The sequence below is a fragment of the Gastrolobium bilobum genome, unplaced genomic scaffold (assembly GCF_033153095.1).
Source record: "Gastrolobium bilobum isolate Gb01-03AN ecotype WA unplaced genomic scaffold, APGP_CSIRO_Gbil_v1 utg8841, whole genome shotgun sequence".
In the NCBI taxonomy this organism is placed as follows: domain Eukaryota; kingdom Viridiplantae; phylum Streptophyta; class Magnoliopsida; order Fabales; family Fabaceae; genus Gastrolobium; species Gastrolobium bilobum.
In genome coordinates, this window is record NW_026896712.1 from 163,098 (window position 1) to 177,327 (window position 14,230).

General features: G+C 34.5%; 1 protein-coding gene across 1 annotated transcript; it reads right to left on the reverse strand.

Annotated features, from left to right (window-relative positions):
* Positions 1-12,025: 12,025 nt before the first annotated feature.
* LOC133301585 (sugar transport protein 10-like) lies at positions 12,026-13,804 on the reverse strand. The gene is made up of 3 exons (XM_061501237.1): positions 13,346-13,804; positions 12,599-13,222; positions 12,026-12,460 (listed from the first exon to the last, which is right to left on the reverse strand). The coding sequence occupies exons 1-3, from the start codon at positions 13,802-13,804 to the stop codon at positions 12,026-12,028; spliced, it is 1,518 nt and encodes a 505-aa protein (XP_061357221.1).
* Positions 13,805-14,230: the final 426 nt, after the last annotated feature.

Sequence of the window (14,230 nt, forward strand, 5' to 3'; positions counted from 1 at the left end):
TAGAATTGAAACTCAAGTAAACTGTTTTCTAAAAAACCTCGCAAGACTTTATTATCAGCTTTCTAAAGTGCTACATTTGCTTCCAAAATATTTTGGATTAAAAAATTAAAAAATTATAATAAAAAGAATTATTATAATCTTGAAATAAATTATGGGAAAAAAGTTTTCGATGTTACTTTAGATAACTTTATCTAATGTTCATTGAAACGACGTCGTTTTGGGTTGAAAAATTAAAAAATTAAAGTGATAAAGACTATTATAACACTGAAATAGATTAAAATTACAAAAATATCATGATTTCCGTCCCAAAACGACGTCGTTTTGATGAACATTAGATAAAGTTATCTAAAGTAATATCAGAAAAAATAAACCCATACATTATATATACAAAAATACCTTGATTTTCGTCTCAAAAAGACATCGTTTTAGCTCAATCTAGATAAATTATCTACATTGACCGTATAAAAAGCGAACCCTTAACGTTACACCGATACCAATACGGGATACGAGATACAATACAATATTCTGACACATTAATTCTAAGAATATTAGATTTTGAAATATTAAAACACGTTTTGATATTAAATAATATTTTTAATTTACATTTATATTCAATATTTTAAAAAATTGAAAATAAACTTATAATATCGTCAATTTTACAAAAAAACATAAGATATAAATATTTACGAAAAAAAAAAGTAAAATATGTATAACAAAATAGACAAAATACTATATCTCAAATATTTATATTAAGCTTAATATATTGATAATCATAATCCAACGAATCTAATAGTTGGAAGTACTAAAAACATAACGAAACATAATTTTTGAACTTTTTTTTAAGTCTCAGTAATATGTATTGTAATGTCGGAGAATGTAGGAATGGTGAAAAGTGTCAGATACGATACATCCAGAATTGGAAATAAAGACTTCAGATTACTTTTTTGTTTTTGGTATTTAAAACAGAAGAACTTTTCCAAATTGAGAGGTCTAAAACCAATTTCAAAAGAGTTTTTTTTAAAGTATATAATCACATTAGTTCTTAAAATATGTATGGTGTTAATTTATTTTTATTTTTTTCGATGTGTTCACGCATTAAGACGAGACTATTTGTTGGTCTCGGATAAATTCAAAGGGGGGCGAATAAAGTTTGTTGAAAAAAATTTAATTTAAAAAACACATAATTGTGATAAAATAATTATTTTAAGTGGAAAATGTGTATCATTTTAAAGGACACAAAGTTATGTCATTTTAAGTGAGAAAAAGAGATAAATCATGAAAGAGAGAGTGGGGGGAAATTTTTTTAAAGATGTGGGTCTCACCAGTGTTTTAAAACCCCACCCCACCCCCCGGGTCAACCCTGACCCCTCCCCTCTGAGGGTTGGGGTCACAAGTTGGACATTATATGCACATCGACCCCTCCGACCCACAAAACCCGGCCGAGTTTCAGTGACTCCCGGGTCAGAGGGGTCAAAGGAGGTCACTGCATTTTTTTTTTAAAGAAAATTCCATGAAACAACGTCGTTTTATTAAAAAATAAAAATAGAAATGCTTGGAAACCTAAATCTAATTGTTCTCTTCTCTCCAAACGACCTAGACTTGTGGTATCTTGATAATTTGGTATCATTAAAATATGAGTTTTGTACTTTGGTATCTTAATACTTTAATTAGGTTGTGTAATATTGACTTGTGGTTATAATTGGTGAATTATGTTAAGGATATTTTGAATCTTTGATGATTGGTGAATTGCTTTTTAATATTTTCATATAGGATATATATATTTATATTTTTTTAATATATAAAACCGGGTCAGCGTAGTGACCCCGTGACCCTCGGGTTGAACCCGTGACCCTGTGACCCCTGACCTCGGTCGGGTCGATGGTCGGGCCGAATTTTTAAATACTGGGTCTCACTTTTTTGTGAGAGTAAAAAAATGTAAAGTGTGTCATTTAAAATGATACATATTTTCCCCTTATTTTAATGTGGGGAAAACTCCAATTGGAGGAAAGAAACTCATGAACACAATTTGGATACATTTATCCAATTGGAAGACAAATCTATTATCGATCAATTCAAAGTACAAGAATAGACCATATTCTACCTAGGGGTGTTAACGGGACGAGCTTTGATCTTAAAAGGCTACAATATACCAGAAAAATAATAGTAATTAATAATAATAATAAACTATAAATTAGTAGTAATAATATATATATATATATATTAAAGATTTAATAAAGGTTCCCAAATGTCATAATTAGATTCAGAACGTGATTTCGAGTATTTTGACTGTAATCATGACTACGTCACGAACAGTGCTTTCTGCCGGATGATCTACATTTTGGGAATCAATTGGTAGAGCTTAAAATAAGCAAAATGATTTTAGAGACGTAATTTGGCAATTCTGATGTCAAATATGAGTTCAGAACGAAAATTGTATAATCCGGCACTTTCCTTGAAAATCTCATGAATAGTGTTTTCCTGTCGGGTATTTTGTACCGCTGTTTAAGCAACCGGTAGAGTACAGAACTAAATAATTGATGAAATAAGAATAAGAAAGTCCAATATATGCCAAACAAGTCATAATAGACCCAAAAATGATAAGTTTATAAGTTTTAAGTTTCGTTTGCAAACGGTGCACAATTAGCGATTCACAGTGCATTTCGTCAAAAATGGTGCAGAAACCATACTGTAAATTATTAATATTGTTCCTTAGGGAATAAAAATAAATGTAAATAAATTCAGAAAAATAAAAATATATTCGTAGCTTTAAGTTAGTTCCGAGTCAGTTTAAGTGAAAATACGCGAAAGAAAAATAACTGGTAAAATGCCACATGTGCATATAAGTCAAAGTCACTAAAGCATGGCACTATTCATTCCAGATTTCTCCCCTTCTCTCTCCTCTTGGCCGAGCTTCTCATCCATGGAGGGCTAGGTTTTCCTTTTCTTTTTTCTTTGATTTCTCATTACACAATCATCCAAATGCAAAAGTCTATTATATGAAATTGATAGTAAATAGTCCAAGGAATCCATTCCACCACTTTGTTTAGGCTGAAATTGCTTGTGGGAAGAGTTTTTCCTCCTCTCCAATTTCTTGGCACTATTCATCCAAGTGCAAAAGTGTAGATTTCAAGTGAGCTTTGCTTGGGTTTTTTTTCCTTGGACCTTGGATTAGTGATTTGGGGTAAGAAATCTCTATTTCCATGGTTTGATGTTCATGATTTATGTTTTGAAAATTTGAAGCATGTTTTGGTGGGAAACTTTGAGTTCAAAATTTGAATTGATTATAGATATTGGTTGTTTTAGTTGTGATAATAAGCTACAAGTATGTGAACAAGTGTAATGTACGAAAAATCCCATAGTATTTGCTCCCCTATGTTTCAGCCATGCTAGGGTAATTAGGTTTGATGTGCAAAAATTTAATTGCTTGGTTTGTGAAGGTAGTTATGTTAGTGTAAGTTGTGATTTAAGTGTGAAATTAAGATTAGAAAGGAAAAATCCCTTGGAAACCACCACATTTGATTTTGGCCATCATGGTTCCAGGGGGTGATTATGTAAACTTTATTTGGATGGTGTGTTGAGGTTACAATGCATGTAATTGGTAAGATTATAAAGTTAAATGGCTTGAGAAATTATGAAAAGTATCTTGGTTCCCTTAAAATGTACCACACGGCCTTTTGAAAGAAAATATGCCTAAGTTGTGTTTAAATTGTTAAGAGAATGCATAAACAACTTAGGAACCTTTGTTAGTAGGAAATGAATTGATGAAAATCCCTAGTTCCCTTGGTATTGGTTTCGGCTATGTAGGGAATTGTGGAACTAGGAAATGTTAAAAATTGTAAAGAGTATGTTAGAAGTTTGGTTGGGTCATTCAAGACACTAGGTAATTATGAAACCGGGTGGTTGTTTGTGTTGCGAGTAATCATCCGTAAATGTGTTAAATAATGATCTTAAGAAATTATGGTCTTGACTTGTAAAATGGCATAGAATTGGCATACATGAAAAGAAATGAAAGTAAATAATAAAATGTATGTCTTGTAATTAAATGGCATTGTAGCATTTTATTTATTTTTATTTTGGATTCTTTCTCTAGGTGTGCTTAGGGACTGGGCGTCTTTGGATTCTTTTGGAGCTAAATAGGTAACTTGTGTTACGAGTGAGCAAATTGATAAAGCTTCAAAAGGTAAGCTATATGTTTAAGGAGTCTTTTCCTGCTTGAGTGCTCCACCATGGTTAGTGAACTATAGTTGGATTGTATGATTATTTGATGCATTGTATAGATGCATTCATATAGAGCTATTTGATAACAAGATATGATTTGTTCTAATGTGATTCCTGTATCGATCTTGGGCAATTGATTGTTTGTGCACTGATGTCTGCTTGGGGTCCTCCCTCGGGACTGACTGTGTACACCTTTGATATGTTCTGGTTCTGCCTGGGGTCTTCCCTTGGGAACATGTGCGTTGATTTCCGCTTAGGATGCTCCATTGGGAATGACTGTGTACACCTCTGATAAGATATGTATATATGTTTTGTTTAGTTTTGATATCTATTATATGATGCTTTGTATACTCTGTATCTGATTTTCATGCAGGAGTGGGCCCAGGGGTATGGAGAATTCTCTATAAACCTGGAGCTTATTGAAATTTGTTATCTCACCCCGTTTGGGGACATCATTTCAGGTTCTTAGATTCCCGGTGAGTCCTCACGAGGCAGGGACACGACCCGTGGTTAGAGGTGCTACGACGGACCAGATTTTGAGTAGTTGTAGGCTACTGCTATTTCGGAGTATATTTATATTGTTTTGTATCCCATTATTTTGTGGATCATGATGTCTGATCCTTTATTTTGTATATGGCATGTATATGTTTTGTACATATTTTTCGCTTTGCTACATGTACAATTGTGTATTCAGGCATGTTTATATTATGAGTAGTATTCAGTTATATGATTACCTGTTGGATATGCATGCTCTTAGTCATAGTGGCACAGAGCCAAGTTATGTATGCGCCCATGGATGGGTATATGGACATATATGGATATCTGGTATTTCTGAAAGTATATATTGTATAAACTGTCTATCAAGATACATTGAGAGTGAGATTTGCAAATCTCCAGTTGTCCGATTTACAGAGGTTACTCTGTCCGATTTTCGTCTCCGTCAAATAAGAATTAAATTAGAAGAAGTATGCTATATGATATATCATGTGAAAAAGGATTAAAGAAAAAGAAAAAGTTAGCTCGTATTTTCGTAAGTTAAGTCTTCCGCTGTTTTTGTTTAGTATCATATGTATGTTAATTGAACCGACTCGAGACGAGGATGTTACACTATCTATCTATCTATCTATCTCGTAAGTATCTAATAAATAACTCAGTTGTACCCTATATAAAGCTTGGATGTCCCTTCTCAGATTCGCCTCCTCCGCCTCCCTCCTCTTATTCCTCGGACTATGAACCGTCCAAACACAAGAAACGAAAAATATCGAAGGTTAATTTTGTCCCGAAAAATTGGATGCATTTTCCCACCAAGTGGGATTTAAGGAATACCACCTATTTGGTGGTATTTTGGAATTAGAATTTGATTTTTTCGAAAAAATTTTCAAAATCCTTCTACCAAATGTGAAAAAAATAATATTCTCAATCTCACTTTCCTATACATTCAAAATAAATCCGCCTCTGTTATCAAAAAAATAAAAAAAAAAATAAATAAATCCGCCTCTCAAACATCCCGTGAGATTTTAAAATTGAGCTAAGTTTAATTAAAGATAAATTCATTTTGAAGCCTTTTTGTTAAAAAAACTCAGCCTAATTCATAAAGTAATATTTGTCTGAAGAAAAGATAGATGGGCTAACATGTGTATTGGCTTTTGCAATGTTTAAAACCCAAATACAACAGCTACCTCAAAAGGGAAAAACAAGAAAAGGATTATGGCTTTAGGGAGAAAAATGGAAAGGGCAAAGTTATTAAAGAAGAAAAAAAAAATCAACGAAGGATAAGATTTCAGCCTTATAATGAGAAAAAGAGAAAGCCTAGCCTCAATTTCTTCCCAATGTAGAAACCCAATTTCTATCCAAAGATTCTTACTTCTTCATTCTATTTTTTTTGTAAAAAAAAAAAAAAACTTTGCTAGCCATTTCTCAAGGAAAAAAAGTCTTCACTCATTGCAAAAGGACAAAGAGGAACATGTGTTCGATTCCTGCTGAATGCATTTTTGGGGAGGGAGGGGGCTGAACCTTTAGCCATCACTGCTCCCCCGCACTCCGGATTAGTCCCATAGCCGGCTCAAAGAGTCGAAGCTCGTGGGGATACCGGAAGGAGCCAACTCGCCTCAAAGAGATAATTAGGGTTGGGTAACTCCAAAAAAAAAAAAAAAAGGTACAGAGAGGAAGAGATCGTGGGAAATTTTGGTGATCCAAGAAAGAAGAGTTGGCACATACGTGTAGGAAAGAAAGAATATCCGATGCATGCAAGAGAGGTGGACTATAAAAGAGAACAAGGGTGCAAGGGGTAGGGGTCTATTTTAATTTTCTGATTTTTCTTCTCTGTTGTCTTGTATTTTAGATTTGTTATCTTGGGGTTTTGTAAATGGAACTCATCATGTGGTGAAGCATCTATTGGACAAGGGTTGCGTTTTATTTTAGAAATTATTTTTTGTAATTTTCTTTTATTTTAGTAGTTATTTTAACGTTCAACCTTTCATGGGTACGAGCTAATTTTCTCAGTGTTGGGTGGAAAGAGTACCTAACCCTTCTAATGTTTTTAGAACATTGTCGTATCAATTTCAATGTAATATTTCCAGTTTGTTTGATACTATTATGCATTGCTTTATTGTTGCTCTGTGCTGGCCAAGTAGTAGTAACTGCTTAAGAGTGTTGTTGAAAAACAAATTCCTTGGAAAAAAGAAAGCATAACCGTTGATTTGTGGTTAAATTCAAACAAACGGATGAGATGAAAGGCTGTACATTAATTCTCTATAAAGGACAATTAGATTTTTTGCCTAGCATTTAGTGCTCGTTTGATCGACTTTTATTCATAAAAAAGTTGTTTTTTTTTTTAAATAAAAATCCTTTTGAGAAATTTTAGATATTTGAATAACAATTTTTTTAAAAAAGTAAAATTTAAAATAAAAATTAAAATGCTGCTTTTTTTTAACCAATAACTTGTTGCTTTTGAAAAAAGTAAAAATTAAAAGATAATATAAATTTTATTTAGAAATAAGATAATATAAATTTTTAAAATATAATTTTAACCTTATCTTATCATATCTATTTTATCTCTTCTTATTCCATGATCATGCTATTTTATCTCTCATTTATTGTAATTTTATATATAAAAAGTGTAACACCCTCCCTTGTATGCATCCAAGAGAGTTGTTTGCTAAGCGGATTAGAGTTCTTTAATCATATTTTAGAGACTGAAAATCACTTTTACAATGCCAATTAAAATAATTTTATTTTTGAAATCGGGTTCCTCACAAAACTCCGAGTATACTTTCAAAATTTCTCAACTACTGAAAATATAACTTTCCTGGCAGACCATGCTGTCTTTAAAAATTCTTATAGAATTCACTTCAACGATTCAAAAATATATTCTTTGTAATCTAGAAACTAGACATCCGGGGCTTCGCGTTCATATAGAATAATAGTAATTTGAAGTTTGTTTGCCCCTCAAAACATAACTCGCAAAATAAGAGAGAAAGTAGTGGAAATATCACAAATGTCCTGGCTGGTAAAATTCATAATAAATCAATCTTTCAGAATTTCTTTGCAAGGTTTATATATAATGAAACTAGACACCTGGGACTACGCGTGCATATAAATTATAAGAAAATCGGAGGTCCTTAGCCCCGACAACTTACAAAGTGCTCGCAACGACTTTTCAAAACTCAGCATTTAGATAACATGTCAAAATCCTTTTCGCAAACGTTTCAACATCTGTTTCCAAAATACTTGCTGGTCATAAAATCGTAATGCAATAATAAAATCATAGTTCACAGTAATAAAAGCTTCTCAATTTCATACAGTCATCCATAAAATATCACATCAATAGCAGCATGCCCAAACAGTAGAAGCCAACAACAAATATCCAAGTCCTCAAAAGCTTTTACGTCCTCCTGCCATTTTGTAAAAATAGCAGCCCCAAAGGGGTGAGAGAAAATCCCAGTAGTGTGGCAAAAAACCATAATACAACAATATTAACTAGGCACAAAATCATAAATAGTCACTTCAAACATTTAATCCTTTTCATCATATATCATAACGCGTATATAACGCCCTTTTTCCTTTACGCTCATAGCACCGTCGTGCGCGTAGCATCACAGTGGGTATTCCTAATGGCTCCCATGAAGGTGAATCCCACTGTGGAACCTATGCGGACTGAAGCCAAGTGTCCCCTCTCCTGGTACCAGGCATGCCTATATGATGCATGCTCAGTCACATGTCCTCAATACAAATATATATATATTCAAGATGTCATGAATCAAGTATACATGCCATGTTATGCAATCGCACCCAACAGAAAAATGTATTATGATGTAAAATGCATGCATATATCATATCATCCTTTCATATTCTTACCATTGGCTCATCATCATCATAACATACATAGAACAAATGTGAGCAACACATCACAATTCCATACACTAGCCAATAGTCACATTAGGTAATACCGCCTACACATACCTTATGTCCAAGCAATAATCAATTAGCACCAAGATTCAGCCCACACAATAAGGGTTACGTGCACCTAAGCAAGCAAGCCAAAAACAGAATTTCAAATTCTGATTCCTATAATTCATAATTGATATCAATGCTCTTTAACTCTTGTATTTTAACCGATTTCATAGTCCTTAGCTAGCTAAATTTTCTGACTGAAATGTTATGTAACCAAGTTGTTAACTATGAGAAGTCCCAAGTCTTAAATACATATACAGTTCGCTTCCTCCACCATTCCCTAGGAGTCTACTATTTTTAATTCACATAGCCCTTTTACACAACATGTGTTCGTGTGGTTTTCTTTTAATAAGCCGTCTACTTCACCCTAAGTACATGTAAGCTTTGATAATTTGCTTCTAATTAAAAAGACAGTTCCGAACTTAAGGTGAACCATGACCCAAGTTCCCAAGATCAGTTCATTAACTCACATGCACTAAGATCATGGACTGTTTACAAAACAGAACAAAGAGCTAGCCATGACAACAGAATAACTTCTCTCTCTCCCAAGCGCACATGCAAGTTAAATCGGTGGGGTAAAAGAGCGGGTTTGAGTTTAACAAGCTCTATTAATTCACTTAGTTCCAACCACTTTAATCTCAACATGCTGACCTCACGTATTTACAGCAAGGAAAGTTAGATTCCTGTACTGGTTCAAGAGACAACCCAAGCGCATAACAGGGAACTATTCTCTAGTTTCACAAAATTAATTCTTTGAATTTACATACCAAATGTTGGGTATGGCTCATACTTCACATGATGATGTTGACCCTAATTGTCGGGGTCAGCAGAAAGGCAACTGGGGTCCCGCTTCCAGGTGAGCGGGCGGGGGTCCGGGGGAGCCGCCCCGGTTAGGCCTCTGTTTCTATTGTAATTTTCTTAGCAGTTTGGGCTTGGGCCCATGAATAGCTGCTGTTAGGATTTCTTGTAATCCTATTTATATTTGCCTTGTAAACCGAGAGACTTGTAACGAGTGGCGCTGAGGTGAATATAGTACAGACAAGCTGGACGTAGCCTATATTGGGTGAACCAGGGTAAATCATCGTGTCAATCTCTCTACTCTTATCTCTTTTTCTGTTTTCTCGATTATGTGTGATTGTCGATTTCCAACACCAAAGACCACGAGTTTTACAGCCGCACAGAAGGTGAAAAGGGAATTACTCCTAATACTTCTTAATTTCATGCATTGGGCGAACTTAACAGTGAGACAGGGATGAACAGAATTATATTCTTCTTTAGTACACATGCAGCCGAACAAATAGAGTCAAGAGGGTTTTAGGTTTGGTTCAATACCTTTCTGTTTGTACACTAAAAATTAGCTCGAACACTAGGAGAACCGACTACCCAGCTGTGTGCTTGCATCTTCTCCTTCTTGCTCTTGCGTACAAGAAAGAAGGGGGTCAGAATAAATGACAATGGTCTTCCTTGTATTAAATCGATTTTCAGCGGCATGTAATGGGGAAGAGGACCCAACCAAGGCTGGACCTCATTGAAGTTTTCCTTCGGCTGAACAAGAGGGAGGAGAAGATAAGGAGCTCACGATGCTGTCCCTTTAGATTACTGCTCCTGACTGAATCAGTGAGGAACAAATGAATGAGACTTATATGACGTTTTTCTTCTCTAATTGCTCATGGTTTAGAGGGAAACAAGGGAGGAATTTAACATGCAAACTCTGGTCCATTCTCTAGTTGGTCTACGGTCTTGGGGAAGAGGTTCATTAGGTTTGATTCTGAATCAAAAGCAACAACCAGTCTTCTATTGAGGAGGGTACTGGCGCATGGATTCAAGGAAAACGACATGGTATGTTAATTAGTGTACTGAACCAAAAGGCTAACCTTTGCTTCTTTTTCTCCCTTGCGCGGACTATAGAGTAAGTAGGATAGGTGTGTGTGTTTTGCCCAATGAGTTCACATGCATTCTGACTTGACCAATGGGGGAACACTCATTCAGATTTCCTTGAGGTAAGATATTGGATTAACTAAGAGGTTGGCTAGCTTGGCTGATCCCAAAACATTGGGCCGAAACCCATGAGTGTAAGTGAGGGTCCAATTCCTCTCCTCATGACCCTTACCTTATATGTTTTATTATTCTTAATTCTTCTAAGTATTAATCAAATATTTTATAGATCATATTAAATCAATCCTATTCTTTTAACCAGAGATTTTAGTTTCTTAAAGCATATATATACTTACTCATACTAACCATAGATTAATTTTTTCCTACTTAATTTAATTCCATACTACACCTATATTCAATTCGGGTTTCAAGCATGTTTCACAGTCTTAATTATAATTAATATAAGTTCCTAATTATGCGGGATGTTACAAAAAGTTTTTTTTATTTATTTTAACATCCAAATAATTTTTTTTTATGTAAAAGTGATTTTCAGATCATATATTCAAACGTAAAATAATTTTATCTTTTAAAAAATCAATACATAAAAAAAGTTTTTTTAAAAGCTCAGACACGAAAACTTCCTCGTTGTGCAGTTCAAGAAATTGTTCCAAAATAACTGCCATAGCAGATGAAAGAACGCTACTCAAAAATAACTTCCTCTTTGTTATTTACGGCCTAATCCAATGGGCCAACCACTAACGAAAAAATAAGGGTTCACAGTCTCGTGTGCAGCACATCTTAAAACGTCACACATGAGGTAAATGTGCTTGCCTTACACGTAGTGAGACCTATCAGGATAAAATGGTTATGACTCCTTCTATGACACATCATTGGAAAATGTTTCCCATCTATTTATATTGCGATTGAGGAGACATCTTCTACACAATATGCGCAAAGATGTTGCGCTGCTAAAAATCACACCTCAGTACTGTCTTTTGAGATTTGATCCATACCAATAACTAGTAACACAATTATAGGGAAATACTTCACTTATTCCAAGAAAAAAGACCATATCTCACCATCTAAATGCTAAAAAAATAAGTTGTCAGATTTTAAACTATATAATATCTATTGTTCTCTCTTTTTCTTTTTCTTTTTAACTGCAGATTATTCAGATTGGCGTAAATTTTATTTTACCTTTTTCTTTTGTGTGCGTGTGTAAATAGACTTTCCGAGCAAAATATAGGGAAATACATCCAATCCTTTTAAGAAAGTCAAATAGAATCACTTGCTTTAGTTGCGAGATTTTAAAGGAATACAAAATATTGATATATAGATTTCAAAGGAATACAAAATACATCTTATTAGATACTATTATACTATGAGTTTAATGTGTCTGTTTTGCTGCAAAAAATAAAAAAAAATATTGTAAGAAACTTTAAGGAGAAGGAGAAGAAGGAAAAGGGTTGTGTTGTTGATATCAAGCAGTGACAACATGGTCCTGAGGAATGAACTTGGTCCAGAACCAATGTGACTTCCATACTCTACTCATTTCTTCAATTGGGACGTTCTTAGTCTCAGGCAACAAGAGTGCAATGAAGATAGTCATGATAAGGACAAAGCCAGCAAAGAAGAAAAAGAGGCCAAACTTGAAATGGCAAAGCATTGTGAGGAAGATTTGAGCAATGACAAAGGTGAAGAACATGTTCACAGCAACATTGATAGCTTGCCCTGCAGATCTCGCTTCAAGAGAACATATTTCACTTGGCACCAACCATCCCAATGGACCCCAAGACCATGCATATGCTGCAACATACGCACATATAAAAAACAATAGCAAGTTTGCTTCACCTTTGCTCAATGACCCTTCTCCGCCTAGTCCAAACTTTGCAGCAATCATCCCTCCAACAGCAATCTATCATATATACAAGCAAGCAAGCAAAAGCAATGGTTAATTAATTATATTAGTCATGCTAGCTCACAAAACAAGAATAATGAAAAAACATGAAAGTAAGTATATGGTCTAATTAAAACAAACTTGATTTTAATTCACCTGGCAAACAAACATTTGGGTGCCACCTTGAAGGAACAAGATCCTTCTTCCAGCCTTGTCAACACTGAAGATGGAAACAAAAGTGGCAACAACATTGACACCGCCAGTGATAACAGCAGACATGAGGGAAGCATCGTTACCGAATCCCAAAGTCTTGAAAAGGACAGGTGCATAAAACATGATAACATTGATGCCAGTGAGTTGCTGGAAGAATGGAATCAAAGTGCAAAATGTGAGTTGAGGTCTATATTTTGGTTGTGCAATGTTCTTCCATGGATGTTCAACCTTTTTAGCTTCCTCACTAGCATCAATGAGATCTAGGTACTCCTCATCAACGTTGTCGGTACCCCGAATCTTTTGCAACATTGCCTTTGCTTTTTCATGTTGACCTCTTTCAATCAATGAGTTTGGCGTGTCACCCAAGAAAGCAGATCCCAAACACAACAAAACTGCAGGGACAGCTCCGATTCCCAAGGAAATTCTCCATCCATTTTGATGCTTGGAAGTCCAATAGTTGATAAGGTTTGCAATTAGGATACCAATTGTAATCATCATTTGGAACCCCATGTTGAGTGCTCCTCTGATCTTTGCTGGAGCCATTTCGGACAAATACACTGGAACAGACTGTGTACACATATTATAAATACATGTTGGAGAGAATAAGCCAATTAATTAATTAAGAACTTTGTTGTTTTTAATGTTCATTCATTGAAACATTTAAACTTGATTATATATATATATATATACCTGATTGCAGTATCCAACACCAAAACCAAGCAACAAACGACCAACGATAAGCATAGCAATATTTTGAGCAAAACCATTGAGCAAGGCACCAACAAGGAAAAACAAGCCACCTAAGAACATAGAAGGCTTACGACCAAGCATTCTGGTTGTAGTGGAAGCAAAGAAAGAGGCAACCAATGCAGCAAGGTATAGGGAAGAGGTGAACAATGTAAGGAGTTCATTGTCAAATTTGCAGTACTGACTATCATGACTTGTTTCATCTTTCATTTGTTTGTAAACAGCTGGGAAGAACTTTATCAAGAATGGTTCCATTGAAGTAACTCCTCCTGTAATACCAAGGTCATAACCAAATAGAAGACCTCCCATTGCTGCCACAAAACATGTCACCAACACGAATGCTGTTACCTTCCCTTCATATTCCCTTCCACCACTTGTTGCAACAAAAGCCCCACCTGCCATTTTTTATTATTATTGTTCTAGGACTTTTCTTTCTCTGCACATTTTGATCTCAGACAATGATGCCACATTATATAGACTTTGTTATATTGATGATGATAAGATTTTAAAACTGAAAGTTCTCTGTCACAACTTGCTCAATTTCCTAATTTAGGAGTTTTTATTATTTGGATTTGTTATCAATGCACAAGTGAAACAAATTGAGATCACAACAAAAGAAAATTGTCACATTAACGGATATTACGTCTAGAATAACTTTATCTAATTAACTATATTTACAGTATGAGATGTGCTGTATCCTGCGACCCTTTTCAAGAAGAAGTTGTTTATTTTTTTGGAGTGAACTATAAAAAGAAATATTAAAAAAATCAATTAAAAACTCATATGTGGCACGTAACTATTTATTGTATGTTTTTCTATTAAATTATT